Source organism: Balaenoptera musculus, chromosome X (assembly GCF_009873245.2).
Source record: "Balaenoptera musculus isolate JJ_BM4_2016_0621 chromosome X, mBalMus1.pri.v3, whole genome shotgun sequence".
Lineage (NCBI taxonomy): Eukaryota > Metazoa > Chordata > Mammalia > Artiodactyla > Balaenopteridae > Balaenoptera > Balaenoptera musculus.
The window spans coordinates 62,461,692-62,488,149 of NC_045806.1; the positions used below are offsets into that span (position 1 = coordinate 62,461,692).

At 36.1% G+C, this 26,458-nt stretch overlaps 1 protein-coding gene and 1 pseudogene across 9 annotated transcripts in view; one reads left to right on the plus strand and one right to left on the minus strand.

The window, feature by feature from the left end:
- The window catches only part of ATRX (ATRX chromatin remodeler), a 241,231-nt gene that overhangs the window by 75,781 nt on the left and 138,992 nt on the right, over positions 1–26,458 (minus strand). For all 9 annotated transcript variants that reach the window (XM_036839559.1, XM_036839556.1, XM_036839558.1 and 6 more), the window contains 6 exons: positions 20,241–20,378; positions 18,766–18,941; positions 17,274–17,391; positions 11,302–11,432; positions 8,993–9,081; positions 8,687–8,859 (listed from right to left, as the gene is read on the minus strand). In XM_036839559.1, coding sequence (XP_036695454.1) covers positions 8,687–8,859; positions 8,993–9,081; positions 11,302–11,432; positions 17,274–17,391; positions 18,766–18,941; positions 20,241–20,378 — 825 coding nt within the window. The remainder of the gene's footprint in view (positions 1–8,686; positions 8,860–8,992; positions 9,082–11,301; positions 11,433–17,273; positions 17,392–18,765; positions 18,942–20,240; positions 20,379–26,458) is intronic.
- Positions 1,158–1,591, plus strand: LOC118888906 (annotated as a pseudogene).

Here is a 26,458-nt window from a genome sequence, read left to right on the forward strand (position 1 = left end):
TTTCATTTCTTCGTTGATCTATTGCTTGTTTAGTAGCATGATTTTTAGCCCCCCATATTATTGCTTTTTCCAGTTTTTTTCTTGTACTTGATTTCTAGTTTCATACCACTGTGATCTGAAAAGATGCTTGATATGATTCCAATCTTCTTAAATTTATTAAGACTTGTTTTGTGACCTAACATGTGATCTATCCTGGAGAATGGTCCATTTTGTGACCTAACGTGATCTATCCTGGAGAATGTTCCACGTGCACTTGAAAAGAATATGTATTCTGCTGCTTTTGGATGAAATGTTCTATATTTACCTATTAAATGCATCCGGTCAAATACCAGATTTAAGGCCAGTGTTTCCTTACCGATTTAGTGTCTAGATGATCTATCCATTGATGTAAGTGGGGTATTAAAGTCCCCTATTATTACTGTATCACTGTCAATTTCTCCCTTTATTTCCGTTGACACTTTCTTTATATATTTAGACACTCCTATGTTGGATGCATGAATATTTACAAACGTTATATCCTCGTTTGGATTGACCCCATTAACACTATGGCATGTTTTCCTTGTCTTTTGTTATAGTTTTTGTTTTAAAGTCTATTTTGTCTGACATGAGTATTGCTACCCCAGCATTCTTTACTTTACAATTTGCAAGGAATATCTTTTTCTATCCCCTCACTTTCAGTTTATGTGTGTCTTTAGATCTGAGGTGAGTCTCCTACAGGCAGCATATAGATGGGTCATGCTTTTTTATCCATTCAGCTACCCTATGTCTTTTGATTGGAGCATTTAGTCCATTCACATTTAAAATAACTATTGGCAGGTATATACTTATTGCCATTTTTTAACTTGTTTTCTGGTTGTGTTTTTAGTTCTTCTCTGTTCCAGTCTTACTCTCTTCATTTCTTCCCTTATCGTTTGACGGATTCCTTTAGTTTTATGTTTGGATCCCTTTCTCTTTATTTTTTCGTGTATCCATTGTAGGTGTTTTTGATTTGTGGTTATCATGAGGTGTGTGTATGTATGTATGTATGTGTATATACATCAACCTGTATATATACCCAATTATTTTAAGCTGACAGTCACTTTAAGTTTGAAGGCATTCTAAAAGCACTACGTTTTGCTCTTTCCCTTCAACATGACTCTGAAAATCCTGTTGTCGCCATGGGCTGCTGCCCCGCCTGGTATTACTAGTATTGTAAGAACAATCTGTACCCAGAGTCTTCCTTCTGCCAAGGTGACCCTGATGCCAAGATCCACATCTTTGACCTGGGGTAGGAGAAGGCAAAAGTTCCGACTCTGTGGCTACATGGTGTCAAATGAGTATGAGCAGTTCTCCACTGGAGGCTGCCCATATTTGTGCCAACAAGTACACGGTGAAAAGCTGTGGTAAAGATGGTTTTCACATCCAAATGCCATCTCCACCCCTTCTACATCATCCACATCAACAAGACATTGTCCTGTGCTGAGGCTGACAAGCTCTGGGTAGGTATGTAGGGTGCCTCTGGAAAGCCCCAGGGCACAGTGGCCACAGTACACACTTGTCAAGTCATCATGTCCATCCCCACCAAGCTGAAGAACAAGGAGCATGTGGTTGAGGCCCTACACAGGGCCAAGTTCAAGTTCCCTGGCCACCAGAAGATTCACATGTCCAAGAGTGGGGATTTACTAAGTTTAAAGTCGATGAATTTGAACATGTGGTGGCAGAAAAGTGACTTATCCCAGTTGGCTGTGGGGTTAAATACATCCTTAATCACGGCCCCTTGGGCAAATGGCAGGCCCTGCACTCACAAGAGCCTTGGTGTTGTTGTCCATTCCTTGCTCATGCCCACCAATAAATCCTACTTTCCTGTCAATCAATCAAAAAAAGCACTCCATTTTCACTCGCCTGTCACGTTTTATTTTTTGTCGTTATATTTTACTTCTTTTTATTTTGTGTATCCCTTAACTACTTACTTCAGTTATAGCTGATTTTTTTTTTACTACTTGTCTTTAAACCTTCATACTAGCTTTTTAAAGTGACTGACACAATTCCTTTACTATATATTCTCCTTCATCAGTGATTTTTTTCTTTTCATATATTTTCTTATTTTTAGTTGTGATCTTTTCTTTTCCCCTTAAAGATAACCCTTTAATATTTCTTGTAAGGCCAGTTTATTGGTGATGAACTCCTTTCGTTTTTGCTTGTCTGAAAAACTCCTTATCTCCCCTTCAAGTCTGAATGATAACCTTGCCAGGTACAGTGTTCTTGACTGTAAGTTTTTATCCTCTCAGCACTTTAAATACATCATGGCACTCCTATCTGGCCCACAAAGTTTCTGCTTTAAAATCAGCTGACAGGCTTATGTGGTTTCGCTTGTATATGATTAGCTGTTTTTCTCTTGCTGTCTTTAAAATTCTCTTTTACTCTTAAACTTCTGCCATTTTAATTATGATGTACCTTGGTATGGGTCTCTTTGGGTTCATCTTGTTTAGGATCTCTATGCTTCCTGTACCTAGGTGTCTGTTTCCTTCCCTAGGTATGGATGTTTTCCGCCATTATTTCTTCAAATAAGTTTTCTGTCCCTTTCTCTCCTCTTCTTCTGGGACCCCTACAATATAAATATTAGTATGGTTGATGTTTCACAGAGGTCCCTTAAACTCTCATTTTTAAAAATTCTTCCTTCTTGTTGCTATTCTTATGGGGTGATTTCTACTATTTTATCTACCAGATTACTTATCCCTTCTGTATCATCTCATCTGCTTCTGATTCCCTCTAGTGTATTTTTTATTTCAGTTACTGTATTGAGTTCTGATTCTTTCTTACATTTTCTAAGTCTTTGTTAAAGTTCTCACTGAGTTCCTCCAATCGTCCCCTGAGTTTGGTGAGCACCCTTATGACTGTTTCTTTGAACTCTTTTATCAGGTAAACTACTTATCTGTTTCATTAGGGTTTATTTTTTCCTGGGGTTTTATTTTGTTATTTTGTTTGGACCATATTCCTCTATCTCATTACTTTGATCTTCTTTTGTGTTTCTATAAATTAGGTGAAACAGCTACCTCCCCAGATCTTGAAGAAGAGGCCTTGTGTGGGAACATTCCCTGTGTAGACTACTTGTGCCTAGAGGCTTTGGCAGGCCAGATGGGGCTGCAGTGGGCACCAGCTGGGGTTAATACCTGGGGACCACTATGCCCGAGGCTGCCTTGGTGGGACCACTGAACCTGGAGGAGGGCCCAGTCCAGGGGCAGCCCCCTGGGAAGTACTGCACCCAAGGCTGCCTTAGGAGGATAGCTGGAGCTGGAGAGGACCTGGTCCAGGGGCAGTCCCTGAAGAGTGCTGGGCCATAGGCTGCCTTGATGGGGAGGCTGGAGCTGGAGCAGATATGGGGCAGAAGGCGTCCGGGGGTGGAACTCCAAACAATAGTGATCACCAGTGCCTCCTACCCAGGCAAGGGCTCCAACAGTTCCCTGTCATTTAGGCAGAAACTCTAGGGTTAGGAAACAGATTTCCTTTACATATACTGTAGGTGCCTTTAAAGTTTTTTCACTGTGTCCCAGGGTGAGTGTGTCTGCATTTGGATCCCTCAGCAATCCATCTCCCTACCATAGATCACTGCGAAAGAGGAGGGGTTCCCATGGATACCGTGTCTCTGACTTTCCTACCAGTTTCTACGTGGTTCTTCTATTGGCAGCACCAGTTCATTCAGCCCCCAGGTCTTCTTCAAGAGGAAATGCGTTGTGTTTAGGTGTAGATCATTGTGCTCAGGGGAGGAGGTGAGCATAGGGTCTTCCTGTGCCGCCACCTTTCCAAGTCCACTCTATGCTTGTTTTCAAATATAAATGCTCACTGATAACGCTTACTCTGAAAACACAGGCATACCTCAGAGATATTGCAGGTTTGGTTCCAGACCATCACAATAAAGCGAATACCACAATAAAGCAAGTCACACAAATTTTTTGGTTTCCCACTACATATAATAGTTAGGTCTACACTATTCTGTAGTCTATTAAGTGTGCAAGAGCATTATGTCTTAAAAAACAATGTACATACCTTAATTTAAAAATACTTTATTACTAAAAAAATTCTTGCATCGTCTCGCTGAAGCAAGTCATAATCTTTTTGCTAGTGAGGGGTCTTGCCTCCATGTTGCTGGCTGCTGACTGGTCAGGGTGGTGGTTGCTGATGACCGGGGTGGATGTGGCAATTTCTTAACATAAGACAACAATGAAGTTTGCTGCATCGATAATGGCTCTTCCTTTCATGAACAATCTCTCTGTAGCATGCAATGCTGTGTGACAGCATTTTACCCACAGTAGAACTTCTTTCAAAATGGGAGTCAATCCTCTCACACCCTGAAATGGATTTATCAACTAAGTTTATGAAATGTTCTAAATCCTCTGTTGTCATTTCCACCATCTTCACAGCATCTTCGCCAGGAGCAGATTCCATCTCAAGAAACCACTCTCTTTGCTCATCCATAAGAAGCAACTCTTCATCCATTAAAGTTTTATCATGAGATTGCAGCAATTCAGTCACATCTTCAGGCTCTTCTAATTCTAGTTCTCTTGCTATTTCCACCACATCAGCAGTGACTTCCTGCCCTGAAGACTTGAACCCCTCAAAGTCATCCATGAGGGTTGGAATTCACTTCTTCCCAACTCCTGTTAATGTTGATATTTTGACCTCTTCCCATGAATCACGAATGTTCTTAATGGTACCTAGAATGGTGAATCCTTTCCAGGAGGTTTTCAATTGACTCTGCCCAGATCCATCAGTGGAATCACTGTCTATGGCAGCTATAGCCTTACAAAGTGTACTTCTTAAATAATAAGACTTGAGAGTTGAAATGACTCCTTGATCCATAGGCTGCAGAATGGATGTTGTGTTAGCAGGCTTGAAAACAACATTAATCTCGTTGTACATCTCCATCAGAGCTCTTGGGTGACCAAGACAGTAATATTTTAGAATTACTGTCAATGAGCAGAAATATTTTGAAAGGAATCTTTTTTTTTTTCTGACCAGTCGGTCTCAACAGTGAGCTTAAAATGCTCAGTAAACCATGCTGTAAACAGATGTGAGGCCATCCAGGCTTTGTTGTTCCATTTATAGAGCACAGGCAGAGCAGATTTAGCATAATTCTTAAGGGCCCTGGGATTTTCAGAATGGTAAATGAGCACTGGCTTCAACTTGAAGTCACCAGCTGCATTAGCTCCTAATAAGAGACTTAGCCTGTTCTTTGAAGCTTCAAAGCTAGGCATCGACTTCTCCTCTCCAGCTATGAAAGCCCTAGATGGCATCTTCTTCCAACAGAAGGCTGTTTTGTCTACACTGAAAACCTGTTGTTTAGTGTAGCCACCTTCATGAATTATCTTAGCTAGATCCTCTGGATGACCTTCTGCAGCTTCTACATCACCACATGCTGCTTCACCTCGCACTTTTATGTTATGGAGATGGCTTCTTTCCTTAAACCTCATGGAACCAACCTCTGTTAGCTTCAAACTTTTCTTCTGCAGCTTCCCCACCTCTCTCAGCCTTCATACAATTGAAGAGAGCTAAGCCTTACTCTGGATTAGGCTTTGGCTTAAGAGAATGTTGTGGCTGGTTTGATCTTCTATCCAGACCACAACAACTTTCTCCATATTAGCAATAAGACTGTTTCACTTTCTTATCATTCGTGTGTTCACTGGAATAGCACTTTTAATTTCCTTCAAGAACTTTTCCTTTGAATTCACAACTTGGCTAACTGTTCGGCAAAGAGGCCTAGTTTTGGCCTATCTCGGCTTTCAACATGCCTTCCTCACTAAGCTTAATCATTTCTAGCTTTTGATTTAAAGTGAGAGACAAGCAAGTCTCCCTTTCACTTGAACACTTAGAGGCCATTGTAGTGTTATTAATTGGCCTGATTTCAATATTGTTGTGTCTTAGGGGATAGGGGGGCCTGAGGAGAGGGAGAGAGACAGGGGAAAGGCCAGTCGGTGGATCAGTCAGAACCCACACAACACAAAATTTATCAATTAAGTTGCCTGTCTTACATGGGTGCAGTTCATGGCTCCCCAAAACAGTTACAATAGTAACATCAAAGATGACTGACCACAGATCACCATAACAAACATAATAATAACAAAAAAGTTTCAAATATTGTGAGAATTACAAAATGTGACACACAGATACGGAGTGAACAACTGCTGTTGGAAAAATGGTGCTGATAGACTTGTTTAACACAGGGTTGCCACAAACCTTCAATTTGTGAAAAACACAGTATCTGTGAAGTGCAATAAAACAAGGTATGCTTATGCTGAAATAATAAATCAAATATTTTGAAGTAGTTTATATACAGTCATTTCCTCATCATAAAATGTCCTAATACGATACTAAACTAAAACACAGAGATGTGGATGCTGTAAGGTAAACTTAAATGACTTATTCAAGGTGTTGCTTCTCAAAAAGTTCAGAAAGCTACTGCAAAAGAATTAAGCATAAACTCTTTGACGTGAAAGTGAAATATGCAGTAAAAATCATAGCTCAGTTATAGCCATCTACTTATTTAATATCCATTTCAATTTCCAGGTGCAACATTTTGGCTCTTTAATACTTCCTATTTAGGTTTTCTTACATTTACTATAAGAAAGTGATTTGCAAGGGGAATTCCCTGGCAATCCAGCGGTTAGGACTCGGAGCTTTCACTGCTGGGTACCAGGCTGGATCTCTGGTCAGGGAACTAAGATCCCACAAGCCATGTGGCAGGGCAAAAAAAAAAAAAAGTGATTTCTTTTTAACACTTACACAGTACCAGGTATATATGATCATGTATTATGATCTACTCAGCCTTATATAGAGTTAATCTAGATCTAAAGAACAAAAAATAGATTTTTATCATCTATTTGTTCTAGAAAATGTTTCTGATCAACTATACATGTAGATAGCTGCAATAAATAAAAAATACATCCATATATGAATGACTTCTATTTGACTGCACAGAGCTAAAATGAAACAAACACAATAGAGAAGTAGGCAAAGTTTGTCATTTGGAACCCACAGCCTTCCCTGTCTGCTTTTAAGTTCATAACATGTAGCAACCTACTCTCTGCTCCAGTTCTTTTCAAACTTTTTCATATTATGGCATATATGGAAAGCGACAGTACTTACAATAGCACACCAGGAAAACTGGAAGATGCTATTCATTTCTGAAGGTGACCCAGCTGCATAAGACCCCATCTATAGTTCCAAGTGATGAACACATCAATACCTCAGCATACTTTTATGTAATCCATTTAGAGCACAGTATGAGACACACTGGTTAGTCTACTCTCACTTTTCTCTTAACCATAAGTTATGAGAAAAATTTAACAAGAATATTTTAAGAAAATCATTCCCAGGAGCAAAAAAACTTTAAGCTATTTATTTCTAATTACAAGATGAGAGACTGAGGAGAACTTAAGTGAAAATGCAGGTCAGGAGACCAGGGGAGGAGATAACAGGAGCTTCCCACTACCTTAAATTAAACTATAACCATTCCTTTACTACTCTTAGAAAAGCATACTTTAAATCTAGTTGGAAGATGAATGCTGATAATAAACTGCCTTTATGGGGTAACAGGAGAGAAAAACAAGAAAAGAAATTTTGTAGTTTAATTTTTACTATTCCCCTGATTTCTTAGAGAAGTAAGCCAGGGTCTGTGGTTAGGCTGCCATCTGTCTATCCCAAGGAGGTACTGAAGAGAGAAATGTTTATCAAGGAATCACCAAATTTGTTCAGCTGCAGGCCTGAGACCAGCTAAGCTTGTCTGTGCACAGGATCATTCACCTAGCTGGCATCCACATCTCTCTTCTCAGATGGTCTCTACTGCTTTGCTCCATGATTCGCAAATGCCACATATTTAGAGTTATTTACACTGTTTTGTCTTTAGATATTTGATATTTCAAATATTCAGATATCTGTTCCCAGCACTGGAGTTCCTAAACACCCAGTCAGGCTGCACTAGGAGTATACAGAGCCTGAACACTAAACCTTCAAATGTAGATATGAGTAAAGATAACTTTAGCCATTGGGAAGTTCAACGGAAGACTTTCACTGAGTATACACTCATGCACAAGAGAAAGAAAGAAAGAGAAAGCGAAACAGCTGACACAAACTGTACCTGAACAGGGGAAACCTAGAGACAATAAATATAGATTATGAACAATTAAAAAGGAAAAACACTAAACCAATAAAACTAGTTTTACTGTATAAAATGAATTATAATCATAGTTTATCATCTGAAATGCTTCCACTTATTTATATAGTAGTTAAGTGAAATTACCCTGGTGGGTTTGAAATGGGCTATATCTAGGTCTGAATCCCACTTCTACCAATCATTTATAATAATAAAGATATAACAGCATTGCGAGGCTGCTCAAGAATTAAGTTAGCTAACACATGGAGTGAAAATAATACAGAGTTTAGGCATATACATGTAAATAAATGTTAGTTTTTCTTTTTTCCCTTCCTCTTAAATACCAGAGAGAGCACAATGGCTTGCTTGTAATTCAACATTCGTCAAATATTTGTTGTTATTACTTGTATCTGATTATCCTAGATGCTTACCAATTGAGGAAAGATAATCCTTTGAGCCAACTAGTGAGGATAATTAATAACTGAAAAAAGCACTGACATCAATGACATGACATTTTCTAAATCAATGTTCCATGATAAACACAACATTTATCAGACTCACTTTCTTCCAGCTTTAAAGAAACTGAGGGATTGTTTCCTGTTTCATCCACATTTCCTTCACCACCTCCTCGAGATCTTGAATTCCAGACTTTAATCACTTCAACATCATTGTCACTGCCGCTTCCACTTGAGCTGCTATCTTTTTTCCCCTTTTTCCCCTTTGTTTTCTTCTTTCTAAAAAAAATAATGAACAAATTCAAAGTATTAGGAAAACACAGGAAAGATACAAGTGCCAATTTTTAGAGGATGATCAGCAAGTAGGGATTTTAAACATGTCAACACAGGGCACAAAAAGTATTCAATTTACTTTGTATAATCATCAGAGCTTAAACTCATGGAGGTTTCTTCAGAATCTGAAGCTATAAATTCATCCATACTGTCTTCATCAAAATATCCCTAGAGAAAAAAAAAAATGAATGTTTTAAGAATTTATATCAATTTATACTAGAAATTATAATAATGTTTATTTCATTTAAGGATAAGTTAATTGTTATGAGATAAGGAAGAACTATCATAGATTAGAAAAAATAAAGGAGACATCACAGATATGAATAATAAATGAAATGTGAAATCTTGGATTGAATCATGGAAAAGAAAAAGGATGTAAGTACAAAAACTGATGAAATCCAATTAATGTCTATTGCTTAGTTAATAGTACTAACCCAATGTTAATTTCTTCATTCTGACCATTTTACTATGGTTATGCAAGATGTTAATCTATGACAAAGGAGGCAAGAATATACAATGGAGAAAAGGCAGCCTCTTCAATAAGTGGTGCTGGGAAAACTGGATCGATACATGCAAAAGAATGAAATTACAACACTCTCTAACACCATACACAAAAGATAAACTCAAAATGGATTAAAGACTTAAGTGTAAGGCCAGATACTATAAAAACTCTTAGAGAGGGGCTTCCCTGGTGGCGCAGTGGTTAAGAATCCGCCTGCCAATGCAGGGGACACAGGTTCGAGCCCTGGTCTGGGAAGATCCCACATGCCACGGAGCAACTGGGCCCGTGAGCCACAATTACTGAGCCTGCGCGTCTGGAGCCTGTGCTCCGCAACAAGAGAGGCCGCGATAGTGAGAGGCCCGCGCACCGCGATGAAGAGTGGCCCCCGCTTGCCACAACTAGAGAAAGCCCTCACACAGAAACAAAGACACAACACAACCATAAATAAATTAATTAAAAAAAAAAACTCTTAGAGAAAAACATAGGCAGAACACTCTGACATAAATCGAAGCAAGATCTTCTTTGACCCACCTCCTACAGTAATGAAAATAAAAACAAAAATAAACAAATGGGATCTAATGAAACTTAAAACCTTTTGCACAGCACAGGAAACCATACACAAAACAGAAAGACAACCCACAGAATGGGAGAAAATATTTGCAAATGAAGCAACTGACAAGGGATTAATCTTCGAAATACACAAACAGCTCATGCAGCTCAATATCAAAAAAACAAACAAACCAATCAAAAAATGCACGGAAGATCTAAATAGACATTTCTCCAAAGAACACATACAGATGGCCAAAAAGCACATGAATATATGCTCAACATCACTAATTACTAGAGAAATGCAAATCAAAACTACAGTGAGGTATCGCCTCACACTAGTCAGAATGGCCATCATCAAAAAATCTACAAACAATAAAGACTGGAGAGGGTGTGGAGAAAAGGGAACCCCCTTCTAACACTGTTGGTGGGAATGTAAATTGGCACAGCCACTATGGAGAACAGTATGGAGGTTCCTTAAAAAACTAAAAATAGAGCTACCATATGAGCCAGCAATCCCACTCCTGGGCATATACCCAAAGAAAACCATAATTCAAAAAGATACATGCATCCCAATGTTCACTGCAGCACTATTTACAATAGCCAGGATACTGAAGCAACCTAAACGTCCATCGACAGACAAATGGAAAAAGAAGATGTGACACATATATACAACGGAATATTACTCAGCCATAAAAAAGAATGAAACAATGCCATTTGCAGCAACATGGACGGACCTAGATTGTCATACTGAGTAAAGTAAGTTAGAGGACATATATTGCATGATATCACTTATATGTGTAATCTAAAAACAGGGTACAAATGAACTTATTTACAAAACAGAAATAGAGTTACAGATATAGAAAACAATCTTATGGTTACCAGGGGGAAGGGTGGGGAGGGACAAATTGGGACATTGGGATTAACAATACACACTACTATATATAAAATAGATAGCTAATAGGGGCCTGCTGCATAGCACAGGGAACTCTACTCAATACTCTGTAATGACCTATATGGTAAAAGAATCTAAAAAAGAGTGGATATCTGTATACGTATAACTGATTCATTTTGCTGTACACCTGAAACTAACACAACATTGTAAATCAGCTATATTTCAATAAAAATTTTTAAAAAAGATTAACATTTAACACTCCTTCCATAATCACAATGCATTCAAACATATAGTAATTAACTAGAAATAAAATAAGTTGAATTACTGTACCAAAAAGAATAAAAAATTTTGAATATACAGTACGTCTATACAGATCAACCTTTTTCCTAAAGTTATTCTGCTTCCAACAGATACCTTTTGATCAACTTTAGGTTAGTTGATTTACCTTATTTTCTTTGCTAATGTAGTCCAGCTGCAAACACCAAGGATGAGTCCAGATTCTACTTAACATCTGAAAATCTTGGAAAAGTTTTGCACCTGCCTTTCCTCTTCCACCTTCACTGCTATTACCTACACCTGATCAAAAGAAAAAAAGAGTTAATGTTAAGACATAAGGATTCTCTAATTCAACCAAGGTGTTTCTAAATTAGGGCCTTAACTTTATCTGTGCCTCGGACTCCTTTGGCCATGTAGAGAATCTTATAGGCCCTCTTTCTCAGAAAATTTCAAAACATATAAAATAAATAGGATTACAAAAGAAACCCATTATACAGAAATTATCAAGATGTTTAAAAACAAACTTTTGATATAGTGGTATGTGTACCTTATTAATGCATTAAATAACAAACTATAGCAGTAATTTTAACAACTGCCTGAAATTCTGAAGCATTGATAAAGGTAAATTTGAGATATCGGTAATGACAATAATATATAGAAATATTTCTGATTTCTATTGGTAACAAAGTCACAATTAACACTAATACTACTTTGGTTTGTTGCCTACATTAATAATTGGAAAAATGCTGTATTTTTGATAGAGGTTAGTGAAAACATGTAATTTTTTTCTTATTCAGGTTTTTCTTATTCAGGTCCTAGATTCTAACCATAGACCCTAGATTACAAACTTCTGCTTTAGATAAAGCCACTCTCTGTATACAGTATTTTAGCAACTCTTTCCAATTATTCTTACACCAAAAAAAATTACTTCTAAAACTTATGCTTTTCATGTTGAAAAAAATAGATTTCTTTTGCCTAGAATGATTTCAACAAAATTATATTTTTCATATGAAAATGAAGTGAAAATTAAATGAATGCACATTTCATTAATATGACAAAATCATCAAGAGGGTAAAACACAGAAAAACAAAGCTGACTTTTTTTTTTTAATAAATTTATTTTTGGCTGTATTGGGTCTCCGCTGCTGCGCACGGGCTTTCTCTAGTTGCAGCAAGCGGGGCCTACTCTTCATTGCGGTGCATGGGCTTCCACTGTGGCGGCTTCTCTTGCTGTGGAGCACGGGCTCTAGGCACATGGGCTCCAATAGCTGTGGCACGCAGGCTCAGTAGTTGTGGCTCACGAGGTCTAGAGCGCAGGCTCAGTAGTTGTGGCGCATGGGTTTAGTTGCTCCGTGGCATGCGGGACCTTCCCTGACCAGGGCTCAAACCTGTGTCCCCTGCATTGGCAGGTGGATTCTTAACCACTGCGCCACCAGGGAAGCCCAAAGCTGACTTTTTTAAAAAACAGCATTTAAGCAGTAACATTTTTCTGTCCACAGTTTTAAAAGATGTAAATTCACTGATAATTAATGTCTTGTCTCCATGAGGGACAAGAGTATATTCAGTAATGATATGAAATATGAATAAAAATGCATAAAAGTCTGGTACTGATTATTTTGCCTGATTAGAGGTATTTCCACTGTGTATGACAGAAATCATTGCTGTGAAAATGAGGCATCTAATTTCTTGATATACAACTGTTCATAGCATTCCGTTATAATTCTTTTATTTCTGTAAGGTCAGTAGTAATGCTCTTTCATTCTTGATTTTAGTTATTTGTATCTGCTCTATTTATTACTTTGTAAGTACAACTAAAGAGTTATCAATTATCTTGATTGTTTCAAAAAACCAAGTTTTGCCTTCAATAATTTTCTCTACTGTTTTCCTTTTCTCCTTTATATTTATTTCTGATTAGTCTTCATTATCTCCTTCCTTCTTCTTGCTGTGGGTTCAGTTTGCTCTTATTTTAGTTTCTTAAGGTAGAAAGTTAGTTATAAATTTGAGATCTTCTTCCTTAATATAGGCATTTACAGCCATAAATTTCCCTGGAAGCATTGCTTTACCTGCATCCCCTATTTTAGTATCTTATGTTTTCATTTTCATTTACCTCTAAATGTTTTCTAATTTCCTTTGTGATTTCTTTTGACTCATTAGTTACTTAAGAGCATGTTATTTACACATATTTGTGAATTTTCTCACTTTCCTTCAGTTATTGGTTTGTAATTTCATTCTAATGTGGTTAAAGAAAATATTTTGTGTGGATTTTATCCTTTTATATTAAATGAGGCTTGTGTTATGCTCTAAAATATGGTCTATCTTGGAGAATGTTCCATGTGCACTCGAGAGGAATGTGTATTCTGCTCCTATTGGACGGACTGTTCTACAGATGCCTGTTAGGCCTAGTTGATTCATAAGTGTTTTTCAAGTCTTCTATTTCCTTGCTGATCTTCCGCCTAGCTGTTCTATCCAATATTGAAAGCCTTATGAGTTTTTGAAATTAATGTGAAGAAATGAGAGATTTCAAAATAAAGTAAGCTAAACAACTACCATTTATTCTCCAAGAAAGGCTGATTAAAAAGTCAATTTTTATTTTGGTGGGTGGGAACTACTCTTGTACATACCATAAACATCTTCTATTAAAAAAAATTTCATAAGACTTTTAGGCCTAACTGGCTCGGGTAGAATGTTAAAGGGGAAAAACTGAAGTCTCCTCTACCTACAGTATTGATATGTGTTAGAGTTGATATTCTTTGTGAGGAATGGGAACCACATAAAAAGAATATGCTAATAAGTTGGCCAAATAAACATCCACAGAAAAGTGTTCTCTATACAAAAGAGAATTGACAATTATTATTGAATCATTCTATCCTAAAAATAAAATGTTTTGACGCCAAATGGCTTTATTTGGAAATACAAGCACAAAAAAGGGCAAGTAAATACATAATGACAAGTGAGTCTTCCTTTCACTTGAACACTTAAGACGCTGAGGTATGCCTGTATCTTGTTCTGGTTTTGATTTACATTTCCCTGACGGCCAATCATACTGAGCATCAAGCAGAGGGTACATCAAAATCACCTAGAGGGCTTATAAAAATGCAGCTGCCTGAGCCCTACTCCAGAACCACTGAATCAACCTCTAATGTGTGGCACTTAGACCCATTCATTTTTAGAGACAAAAGGATATTACTGTTCTCTATTTTTTAAGAGTACAGTTCAGTGGCATTAAGTATAACTGAAATGTTGTGCAACCATCAGCACTCTCCATTTCTAAGACTTTTTTCCATCACCCTAAACAGAAACTCTGTGCCCATTAAATGAATCTGACTATTCCAGGCACCTCTAAGTGTAATCACACAGGATTTGTCCTTTTGTGTCTGGCTTATTTCATTTAACATGATGTCTTCAGGATCCGTTCATGTCAGGATTTCTTTCTAAGACTGTAATATTCCATTGTTTGCATATATCATATTTTGTTCTTCTATTCATTACTTGATGAAGACTTGGATTGCTTCCATCTTTTTGGCTATTATGAATAATGCTATGTAAACATGAATGGGTAAGTATCTATTAGAGTTCTTGCTTTCAATTATTTTGAAAGTGGAATTCTACCTAGAAGTGGAATTGCTGGATCATATGGTAACCCTCTGTTTAACTCTTTGAGGAACTGCCACACTACTTTCTCCACAGGAGCTGTACCATTTTATATTCCTAGCAGCAATGCACCAGGGTTCTAATTTTTCCGTATCATTGCCAACACTTATTATCTTTCTTTATGTGATAGTCATCCTATTGGGTGTGAAGTGGTATCTCTTGGTTTCAATTTACATTTCCTGAATAACTAATGATGATGTAGAGCATCTTTTAATGTGCTTATCAGTCATTTGTATATCTTTTTTGGAGAAATGTCTATTGAAAACTTTGCCCATTTTTGAATCGGCTTGTTTGGTTTTTCATTGCTGTTGTTGTTAGGTTGTAAGAGTTCTTTATATATTCTGGATATTATCCCCGTTTTAGGAAAGTGACTTACAAATATTTTCTTCCAATTTGTGGACTGTCTTTTTATGTGCTCCGTCTTTGCATTCCTTAAGACAGTGTATGGATTTTAATACTGATTTCAGCTTAAAATCAGGCTGTCTGAAAACTAAGTATTCACACTTGTAAAACCTAAAGTTGTTTACTGAAGGCAGAGGCTTACATGTAAATATAAACTTCTGATACTTGATGGTAAAAGGAAGACTGCAGGATTATACTTTTTAGAGAACAAAGGAAAATTAAGAGGATGTTAATTTTCTTGAAATTCATTAATTTAGCCTCTCATGACTTTAATTCTGTAAATATTAAATATATTATAAATTATCACTACTAAAATTAACATCAAATTGTTGTTAGTATCAAAAGCAAAATTTATGTGAACTTTTAAAAGCCAAGTCAAATATAAGAAGAGTCAAATATAGAAACAAAAGAATTTCTGGAATATGTAACAGAAAAAATACCAAACATTTTAAATACAAGTGAGATAGGTGAATGACATTTTGGGAGAAACACTTTGATGGTTTGTAGTGAGAATCAAGATAAAGTAACCTTTAATATAATCCATTTAGCCTTTTATGGAAGTTTTTTCAAGGGGGCTATTAACTCAGGTTATTCTACTTTAAGGAAAATAAAACATCACATTTAGTAGGGGGAAAACCCAAGACATTCTCATGACTGAAAGATTCATGGCACCAGATAATAATTTAGCAATTATACCTTTCTGAGTTTAGAAGCTTTGGCAATTAGTACTTTAGATATTTACTCCTATCAACTGAAGTCACAAAGAATGAGGCCCCTTTAATTCTTAAATACTGCATTGCTCTCAAAAAGAGTACATTTTAATATCTATACAAGAGCTATTAACATTTTGCTGTTGGTTATTAAAGACAACTGATTCTTTAATATTTGAAAACATCTAGTACATTCCTCACAATAAAACAAAATTTCAAATGGAGAAAATATTAAATGACCAAATTTAGTACCCTTTATTACTCAGAGATTAATGAAAGATAGGTCTGATAATCCCTCTCTTTCTCTCTCTCATTGGAATTTCTATATTTGGTTACTTATGTCTGCAATTTTTGTCACTCAAAACAGAATGGTACTGATACAATAAATCTAATAGCTTATGATTACTATACAAATGAAACTGTGTGCCTTGCTGGAGATGATCTCCTTCCAAAAGTCAGTCAGAAAATTCTGTTTTTATAATACAGCAAAACAACATTTCTATAAAATACAAACATTCAAATCCTCTTTTCCCCAAAGCAGAACAACTGTTGAGGACTATCATCATTATTCTACTTTCTAAAATGCACTGCTGTCACAGAGTATTACTTTAACTATTGATAGGATATGAAGTATCATTCTAGTATGTGTGTATACACCTCCACCCTCCATTATTTTTTGATCAACTATTGTATCCACAATGGCTGAAGGGTGCCTTCTAACCTGTAGCTCCTAAATAAATCTGGCACATCACTTGGGGAAAGGTACCAGAATAAAGTGACTAACAAGTAAAAAAATTCACTCCAGACCAAACAGAAACTAAAGTTTTGCTCTGCGAACAGTGACAACCTTGGGCACACAGACACACACAAACACACGAGTTTACTGATGATGAAACAATATCTATTCATTGTATTTTTAAAAAGCACATAGAAAATAGTACAAAATAAAGTTCCGCATAATGTCATCACCCAGAAAATAACCTGTTATTAACATTTTTGTGTATTTTAGGCATTTGTGCATATTTTTATTGTTAACATTGGGACATAATATGTGCCCTGCTTTGTATTTTGCCTTTTTTTCCCTTCAAACTTTGTCAATTTGATACCTAAGAAATGATTTCATAAATTTGATTTACAGTTTTTTTACTATTAACGTGGTTGGATATTTTTTAATAATACACTGGAATTTTATTTATCTTGAATATTAGTTTTTTTAATTAGAAATATTTTGTGCTTTTACAATATAAACATACCCATTTTATGCAAATGCAAAATTGCAAAAGAACAACTGACATGGTGATATTATCAAGACAGCATTCTTCAGAAAAAGAATGCTTTAAGAGAGAAAACAAAAACAATAAACTAAGTGTATTTGTTACCTGTCAAGTGATCTAAGTAGTACTGATAGAGTTTGCACTGAATAGGAGTCATTCTCACAGCTAACACGTATTCATGTTTTGGAGGCAAGAACTTTGTTAATGCTGTATAATCTTTCCTCTGCAATTAATAGAAAGAGAATGAAAATTAGTTAAATATATGACAGGAACTAACTGTTCTAAGAATTATCATTGCTTGCAACTAAAAAAATGTACATAAATAAATAGGTACCAGACATATAAGAAAACATTTACTTAAACATATTTACCCTCTTTAATCACACAATGATCCCATATAATTGTAGTTAATGTATTTCATGTGACTATACAATATGACGCACTGGTAAAAAGATACTGCAACACACCAGGCAGGTTTTAAATTGAAGTGGCCATATTACCAAGTGAGCAATTTAGGTTTTCAAATGGTCTCCTCTATATAGAAAAAAAGAAAAGAAAAAAAGGTGGGGAGGGGATATAGTAGGTAGTACTAGCAAAAAGACTTGCTTTAATCATACAGTAAAACCGTTGAGTCAAAGTTCGATGCAGTCTGGGTTATCCTTTGGGTAAGATGTGCCAACATGCCAGAGGATAACACATAATGTCAGGGGGAATGTTTGCCCAACTGAGAAAACAAGCCAAGTATAGGCACTCTTGAAACCATTTAATATAGAAACAGGAAAGAAAGATCACTAATGTGCTAGATACAAATGACTACCTAAACCAGAAAAATACTGCTTAAGTAGCAGCAGTAATACAGAAATACAGTACTTGCTAGTACCTCTGGCTAACCTGAACAAACAGGATGACTTCACCTTATGTAATGGTAGTATATTCAGTCAAAAGGATAGCCTGTCTCATCTGTTACATCTTTTTTGCTACCATTAATATCTAGTGTCTTAAGAAAAATACAGAACTAAGAAAAAATGCAGACTGACCAACTCCTTGGTCAGTCTCTACATACTTATCTACTCATTTTAACAAAGGTTTACTGAAGATCCGTGTGTAAACAACACTATTAGCCCATTAAGGTTACTGTACGTACTTGGAATTAATAAAACTGTTTCTTCAGGATTACATTAATATGGCTTCACTCATAATTCATAATTGCCTTTCCTAAAACCATTTCAAACAAATGAGGTTTGGAATACTATACTATACAATTAGGTGAGCACAGAAATTTCTTAATCATAATAGCTGTGTTTCTTTTACATACTCCCTATCTTAAGGATGAGAAAATCCGAATATGAACATATTAACATATGAAGTTATACACCCAGCAAACGAATTAATCAATTATGTTCTAAACCTCTCAATGCAATTTTTTTTAAGTTCAATGCTGCACAAACTTTGGAAGAGACTGCAAAGAGATTTAACTATAAAACTATTGATACATGCTGAAAGGAGAAAGAAAATACAAAGTTTGAATTCAGAAAACATTTTGAGATTGCAATATATCAAAGTAACAATATTTTATTACTGTGGAATGTACTTGTACCTGAACACATCCAGCTAACATTTCATAGAGAATGTGAGCACGTTTTTTCATTACTCTGACATCTACCATGGTAGAATCTGCACACTGACCATTTTGGATTGGATTTATAAATCGATTCCTGAACTCCTTAATGGATCCAAGCAAATTTTCTTTGATAAAGTTAACCATGCAATGATCTAAGAAAGAAGATATTAGTTCATTAACAAGAGTAACGGCTAAAAGAACTGAGAACAATTCTCTGATAAAATGCTCGTGTCAAAAAGGCATGCCATGGAAGCATTACAATTAAGCTACAAAGAAAGAACACCAAACTGAGTGTAGACTAATACTGGTTATCAGTATGATCTAGAACTGGATTATCTAAATCAGATGAGAAACTCAAATAAAACCCATCCCCAAATTCTAGACACGAATGTTTAAGAAAACACCAAAGAACATTTTATTTGAACTCACTAGTCTTTTTAATAGATACTGAGTATAAAACAACTGCTCTATAATTCTAACCATGATTTTATGGTCAGCAAAGGGATCTTGTGAAAAAAACATAGATACTGAAACAAAATAATAAAATCAGGTAATAAACTACTATATCAAATTTTGTATTAACTGATTTAGTTCCAGAAGTCCTTAACAGACTAATCAGTTGCCCTATACTATATGGGACCACAATGTGAAACAGGGCAACAGTCTATAAATGGGGCAACAGAAAAGGGGGAAACTGGAACAGACAAAAATAAAGATAAAATATAGATACATATTATAGGTAAATATAAACAAGGACAAAGTGAGACAATAACCAGTATTACAAATAATAAAATAAAAAACAGTAACTATAAATACACCAAAAGAATGGAAATAACATAAAAATAACAAAAAGCTATCAGAACAGATTACAATGGGAAATTTTAATTTGTTATTTTCTGAGTAACTCATGTTCCCTCTTTAGTGTCACCACACACATATGAAAATGAGGGAAATTCACAAGTCACTTCCCTGGGTTCATATCATCTATCCTCAGCCTCAGCAAACTGTATCCTGACATCAATTCAACATAGCTCTCCTCCAATCTCCACCTTCCTAAAACTTTCATGCTTAGCATTTCTTTTCAATTTCCTATCAGTACCTCCTCCAAAACTGGATATATTTTGTTACAATATCTCCTGAATAGTCACAAATGCATTTGTATTTTTAAGCAATCATTAAGACTTCTGATACCTTGCATATACTTTAAATTCTATATTTGTATTTGAACACTCATAATGGCACACCTCTTGACTGTGGTTTACCATTTATATTCATAAAATATTCCACTTGAAATGAATGGTATACTTTTACAGTAGACTAAGAATGGACCTATGTAGTTCATGGTCAGAGACTATACTAGAATAAACTAAAGATAGGCAGATGGTGACGTGGCAAAAATATATCTGAGGCAATGCCAGTACTCTATAGCATAACTACAGATATTGACTCACACTCAATTAGGTTATTTTGAAGTGGGGTTCCCGTTAAAATAATCCTCCTCCTTGATCGTATAGAATTCATAGCTTTTGAAACAGCAGATGCTTCATTTTTTAGAATATGGCCTTCATCACAAACAACAAAGTCAGGGCCTAGAAAAACAACATTTAATTAACATATAATAAAACTAAAAATATAATCCATTTAAGTAAAGTTAATCGTTTTACAGTGCTGCTCTTGTGGAAAGATAAAACAACATCCCGATAAGAAGTTATATTTTATCTGTATATGGTTAATGTGGCTCTCACTAGTATTAATTTTATTAAAGTAGAGTATTAAAGTACTACTATGGATGGTACTTAAGGTTCTCTGAGAGTACAAAAATAGGCAAGAATAGAAATAATCACACAGATGAAAAGACCCCAAGAGATCTGGGGTATCTGAAAAAAAAAGTATCTTTTATAAATGAAAAACAGTATCTAAAGATACATTTCAGCACTAATGCATCAAGTTAAAACTATCAACTGAGACTAAGAGCAATTTATGTATACATGAAACGACAAATTTCAAAAGTTACATTTTAAGATATAATATATAAAACACAATAGGCCAAGTAGTATTTCCCATTTGACTTATTCCTAATAACTAATACCCATTGCTGGGGAAAAATTTAACTGATAAAGGACCGCTAAACTGATTGTTACATGGGTATGGGGGTTGGGGGGAAAACACTTTCCAAGCTATAAAAGATCTCATAGCTGAGAGTGACTCTTTCAAAAGAAATACATATGATTATTTTATGAAAATAACCATATGTATCTTTGCTAAAGTATCCTATAAACACAATTTGCTTGCTGCTTAACGTACACACAAATTACTTAAATATTGATTCAAACAATATCAGTTGTCAAATTATCCCCTGTATGTTAGGCATTATAGAAAATGCATCTTCTACATGATTTCAAAAGTAACTGCTTCAGGGCTTCCCTGGTGGCGCAGTGGTTGGGAATCCGCCTGCCAATGCAGGGGACACAGGTTCGTGCCCCAGTCCGGGAAGATCCCACATGCCACGGAGCGGCTAGGCCCATGAGCCACAACTACTGAGCCTGCGCACCTGGAGCCTGTGCTCCGCAACGGGAGAGGCCGCGACAGTGAGAGGCCCGCGCACCGCAATGAAGAGTGGCCCCCGCTCTCCACAACTGGAGAAAGCCCTTGCACAGAAACGAAGACCCAACACAGCCAAAAATAAATAAATAAATAAACAAATTTTTAAAAAAGTAACTCCTTCAGTATGCCTGATCAAACAACACAATTGTTATTCAGTATTTAGATGGGGCTACATGAATAGTAAGACATTTTTAAATTACTAATCAACTTTCTAAAAACTAAAATATGTATCTTGCTTCGTAAATTACCTTTTACACAAGTGATTTAAATGATTTCTACCACCTAATATTCAGTGTTCATGAGGGTGTGGTGAAGCAGGTACTCTCATATACTCTTTGTGGAAGTCTAAATTAGTAGCAAACATTTTGGAAGACAATTTTACAGTACCTCTTAAAATGTAAAATACGTGCACCCTTGACCCAAATTTCAATTTCTGGGAATTTATCCTTAAGGTATACTTCCACGAGTACCCCAAGATACATAAAATATTCTCTGAACTATTGTTTGTTTAGGGTGCAAAATTGGAAACAACTTGGAAGCTTGGCAAAGGGGGTTAATAAAACTATGCTATAATGGAATGTCACAGAACTAAAATTAATGATGTAGATTTCTATGTAATAACCTTGAAAGATATGCCAAATATGTTATTTATATTATTAAACAAAAAGAAGAGTTTCAATATCTATATTATGATCCCATTTGTATTTAAACAACCACGTCAAACAGGGTGATTTTTATCTATATATACATATATGTAGTAAAGGATTAATCTGGCCCAAAGAAAAGTTTAGCCTTTGCCTCCACCTCTAGGGAGGTAACCTCTAAACTCCTGTCTGACCTGATAAAAATATCTCTGCTCACCTGGATGGCTTGGGACACATCAGACAGTCTATGCTAACATGATGGGGGGTGAAGGGAGAGCAGCTTTGGTCATGTGGCATCTTCTCAACTTCTGGAGGGGCTAGAGACTAAGATCACCCACATGGGTGGTCAACCACGTCTATGTGACCAAGCCCAAACTCTAGACACCAAGGCTCGGATGAGTGTGTCTGGTTGGCAAAACTCCATGTGTACTGTCACACATCATTTCTGGGAGAAGTAAGTGCTGTCTGCACGATTCCACTAACAAACTGGGTGTGGAACTCTCCTGGGCCCTGTCCTATGTGCCTTTACCTGTTGCTGATTCTAATCTGTATCCTTTCACTGTAATAAACCATAACCATGAGTATAAAGGCTTTTCTGAGTTCTGTGAGTCCTAGTGAATTACTGAACCTGAGAGTGGCCTTGGGAACATCCATATATTGCAATATAAAATACATGCTTGCAAAAAAAAACAATATAATTTAAAAATGGGCAGAGGGGGCTTCCCTGGTGGCGCAGCGGTTGAGAATCTGCCTGCCAATGCAGGGGACACGGGTTCGAGCCCTGATCTGGGAAGATCCCACATGCTGCGGAGCAACTGGGCCCGTGAGCCACAACTACTGAGCCTGCGCGTCTGGAGCCTGTGCTCCGCAACAAGAGAGGCCGTGACAGTGAAAGGCCCGCGCACCACGATGAAGAGTGGCCCCCACTCGCCGCAACTAAAGAAAGCCCTCGCACAGAAACGAAGACCCAACACAGCCAAAAATAAAAATAAATTAAAAAAAGAAAGAATACAAAAAATAAGAAAGTAGAGTTAATATATAAAAAACAAACAAACAAACAAATATGAATGACAGTGCACTTACGGTGTCCTCAGTGATGTTACCACGTTACTGTTGGGGAGAAAATATTAAAAAAAAAAAACGGGCAGAGGATCTGAAGAGACATTTTTCCAAAGAAGACATACAAATGGGCAACAGGTACATAAAAAGCTCAACATCACTAATCATCAGGAAAATGCAAATTAAAACCACAATGAGATATCACCTCACACCTATTAGAATGGCTATGATAAAAAAAAAACCAAACAAACAAACAAAAAAAAAAACAAGAAATAACAAGTGTTGGTGAGGATGTGGAGAGAAGGGAACCCTTGTGCACTGTTGGTGAGAACATAAATTGTTACAGCCACTATGGAAAACAGTAAGGAGGTTCCTCAAAAAACTAAAACTAGAACTATCATATGATCCAGCAACTCCACTCCTGGGGATATAACTGGAAAAACTGAAAACAATAATTTGAAAAGATACACACACACCAATGTTCAGAGCGCCACTAATTACAAGAGCCAAGATATGGAAGCAAACCAACTGTCGACAGATGAAAGGATAAAGAAGATGTCTCTCTCTCTCTCTCTCTCTCTCTCTCTCTCTCTCTCACACACACACACACACACACACACACACAGAGGAATGTTACTCAGCTATAAAAAAGAATGTAATTCTGCCATTTGCAGCAATATGAATGGATCTAGAGAATACTATGCTTAGTGAAATAAGTCAAACAGAGAAAGACAAACACTGTATGATAACACTTACATGTGGAATCTAAAAAACAAAACAAACAAATGTATATAGCAAAACAGAAAATGACTCACAGATATGGAAAACAAACTAGTGGTTACCAGTGGGGAGAGAGAAGGGGGAGGGGGCAAGATTGGGATATGAGACTGAAAGATACAAACCACTATGTATAAAACACATAAGCAACAAGGATATATCATATAGCACAGGGGATTATAGCCATTATCTTGTAATAATTTTTAATAGAGTATGATCTGTAAAAATACTGAATCACTATGTTGAACACCTGAAACTAACATAATGTTGTAAATGAAGTATACCTCAATTTTTTAAAAAAACATTAAACTCTACATTACAAAGAATAAACTTTAATGTATGCAAATAAAATGAAGGAACTGACCTATGTAACTTTAGAAAATGATGTTTGGAAATTATAAAGCTACAGACAAAAACAATCATACACAAGCACTGTACTCTAGTTGGTAAATTTGTTTCTCACGAGGGTATAGGTTAATAATTCTAAAACTACTTTACATATATGATGAGGCTGAATAAATAAGTAAATGGATGGTGGATGGTTGAAGCCAAGATTCTCACTGTTGAAAGAGACAAGTAACAGAATAACAAAAAAAGACTAAAATGAACCCTATGATACTGAATTAGAGTCAAATATATCATTATGACATCAAGTTTATGTTTATAAACACACACACAGATAGATTTGTGTATATACCTGGATTCATAGACCTATCACCTAGTTCTGTCTGCTGAGTGAACCTAGAAGCAATGACACTGCAGTAGCAACAAACACACCCAGTGCCCAGATCTTGGTTCGTAAACACCATTTTTCAGTGAAAGGAACCACGCATGGTTCCTTGTTGAAATGATGGACTCCGGGGCAAGGACAAATTAACATGATCCTAGAGCATACTACCAGAAAGTAATGAAGTGCTCAAAAAAATCAAAAGAATGAAACATCAAAGGGATACAGCAACCAATCTGAAAGAGCTCCCAGTGGACAAACTGGAACAATCTGAGCAACAAAATAAATAATACAGTGCTAGTTCTAACACATAAACTAATAATAGATGATTAATCTATCCTGATATAAATCAATGACTGATTAAATAAATGGGTAAGAAGGGACAAATCTTTCTTAAAGAAAAATTCCAAATTTAAGTGTAGATACTGCCCACTACAAGAGATGGAGCTTAATTTTTGCCCTCCCCCCACTTGGATGGGCTAGACTTAGTGACCGGCAAAGAACAGACACAGGTGAAACCAGTAACTCTACAGCAGAGAAACCTGGCAAACACTACCTTAACCAAGTGATGAAAATTAACATCACTAGTGATGTCATGTGGATCTAATTTACCCTTGATCTAATGTGAGGAGAAGGATACTACACCTCTAGTACATTATTTCAAAAACCTATAAGCCCAGTCTAATCACAAGAAAAACAACAGATACTAGTGAACATCCTACAGGATACTTTAACAGTACTCCACAAGACTGACAAGATAACAGAAAATAAAAGAAAGAGTAAGAAACTGTCACAGACCAGAGGAGACTGTGGAGACATGACAATTAAATGCAATGTGGTACCCTGGATGAGATCCTGGAACAGAAAGTGAACAGTAATATTAAACTGGTAGAATTCAAATACAGTTTGGAGTTTAGTTAATAATATACCAATTTCTTAGTTTTGACAAATCTGCCATGGCAATGTAAGATGAACAGTGGGGGATTTGGGTGCAAGGTAAATGGGAGCGTTCTTTACTATCATTTCAACTTTTCTGTAAATAAAAAAATCACAAAACATTCCAAAATAAATTTTTTTAAATGTCACTAAATGACTTACATGGAAATAACAAACATTACTCTTCATGTTATGAGCTTTAATTTCTTTTTAATGCATTTCCTCATGATCACCATATTAAGCATGTGAAACTTGTTTAAACTGTTCCAAGGAAACCTTCTGAAAAACATGCTATTCACTAGCTTATAGCTCTCTGACAACAAAACAACCACAGGACTTCTAGACGACTATTTTAATCATGAGAAAATGATAAACTTATCATTAGGCCTTAACACTTACAATGGCAATTAGTTTGGCACATGCTAATTACATCATTATCTAAAAAAAGAGGCAAAAGGGTACGAACTTTCAGTGATAAGATGAATAAGCTCTAAGGACCTAATGTATAAATAACATCGTAATAACATGGCAACTGATAACAATGTATTGTATAACTGAAATCTGCTAAATGAGTAGAGCATAAATGTTCTGACCAAAAAAGAAAAAGAAAACTAAGTGAGGTAATGATGTGTAACTCAAAGGGGGTTATCCTTTCACAGTGTATACATATATCAAATCATCACATTGTACACTTTAATTATGTTACAATTTTACTTCTCAATTAAACCTCAATAAAGCTGAAAAAATAAATTAAAAATTAAAAGTAAAATTATAAAGGGGCAAAGCCAAGGATTCTAAATAATACTTGGATTAAATAATTCTAAATTATTTTGGCAGTGAAAAATTGGACTTTCTCAAAAAACATCTAAAGCCTCAACAGTGTCTTAAAGTAATTACATATGACAAAATAAAGTTTGAAAAG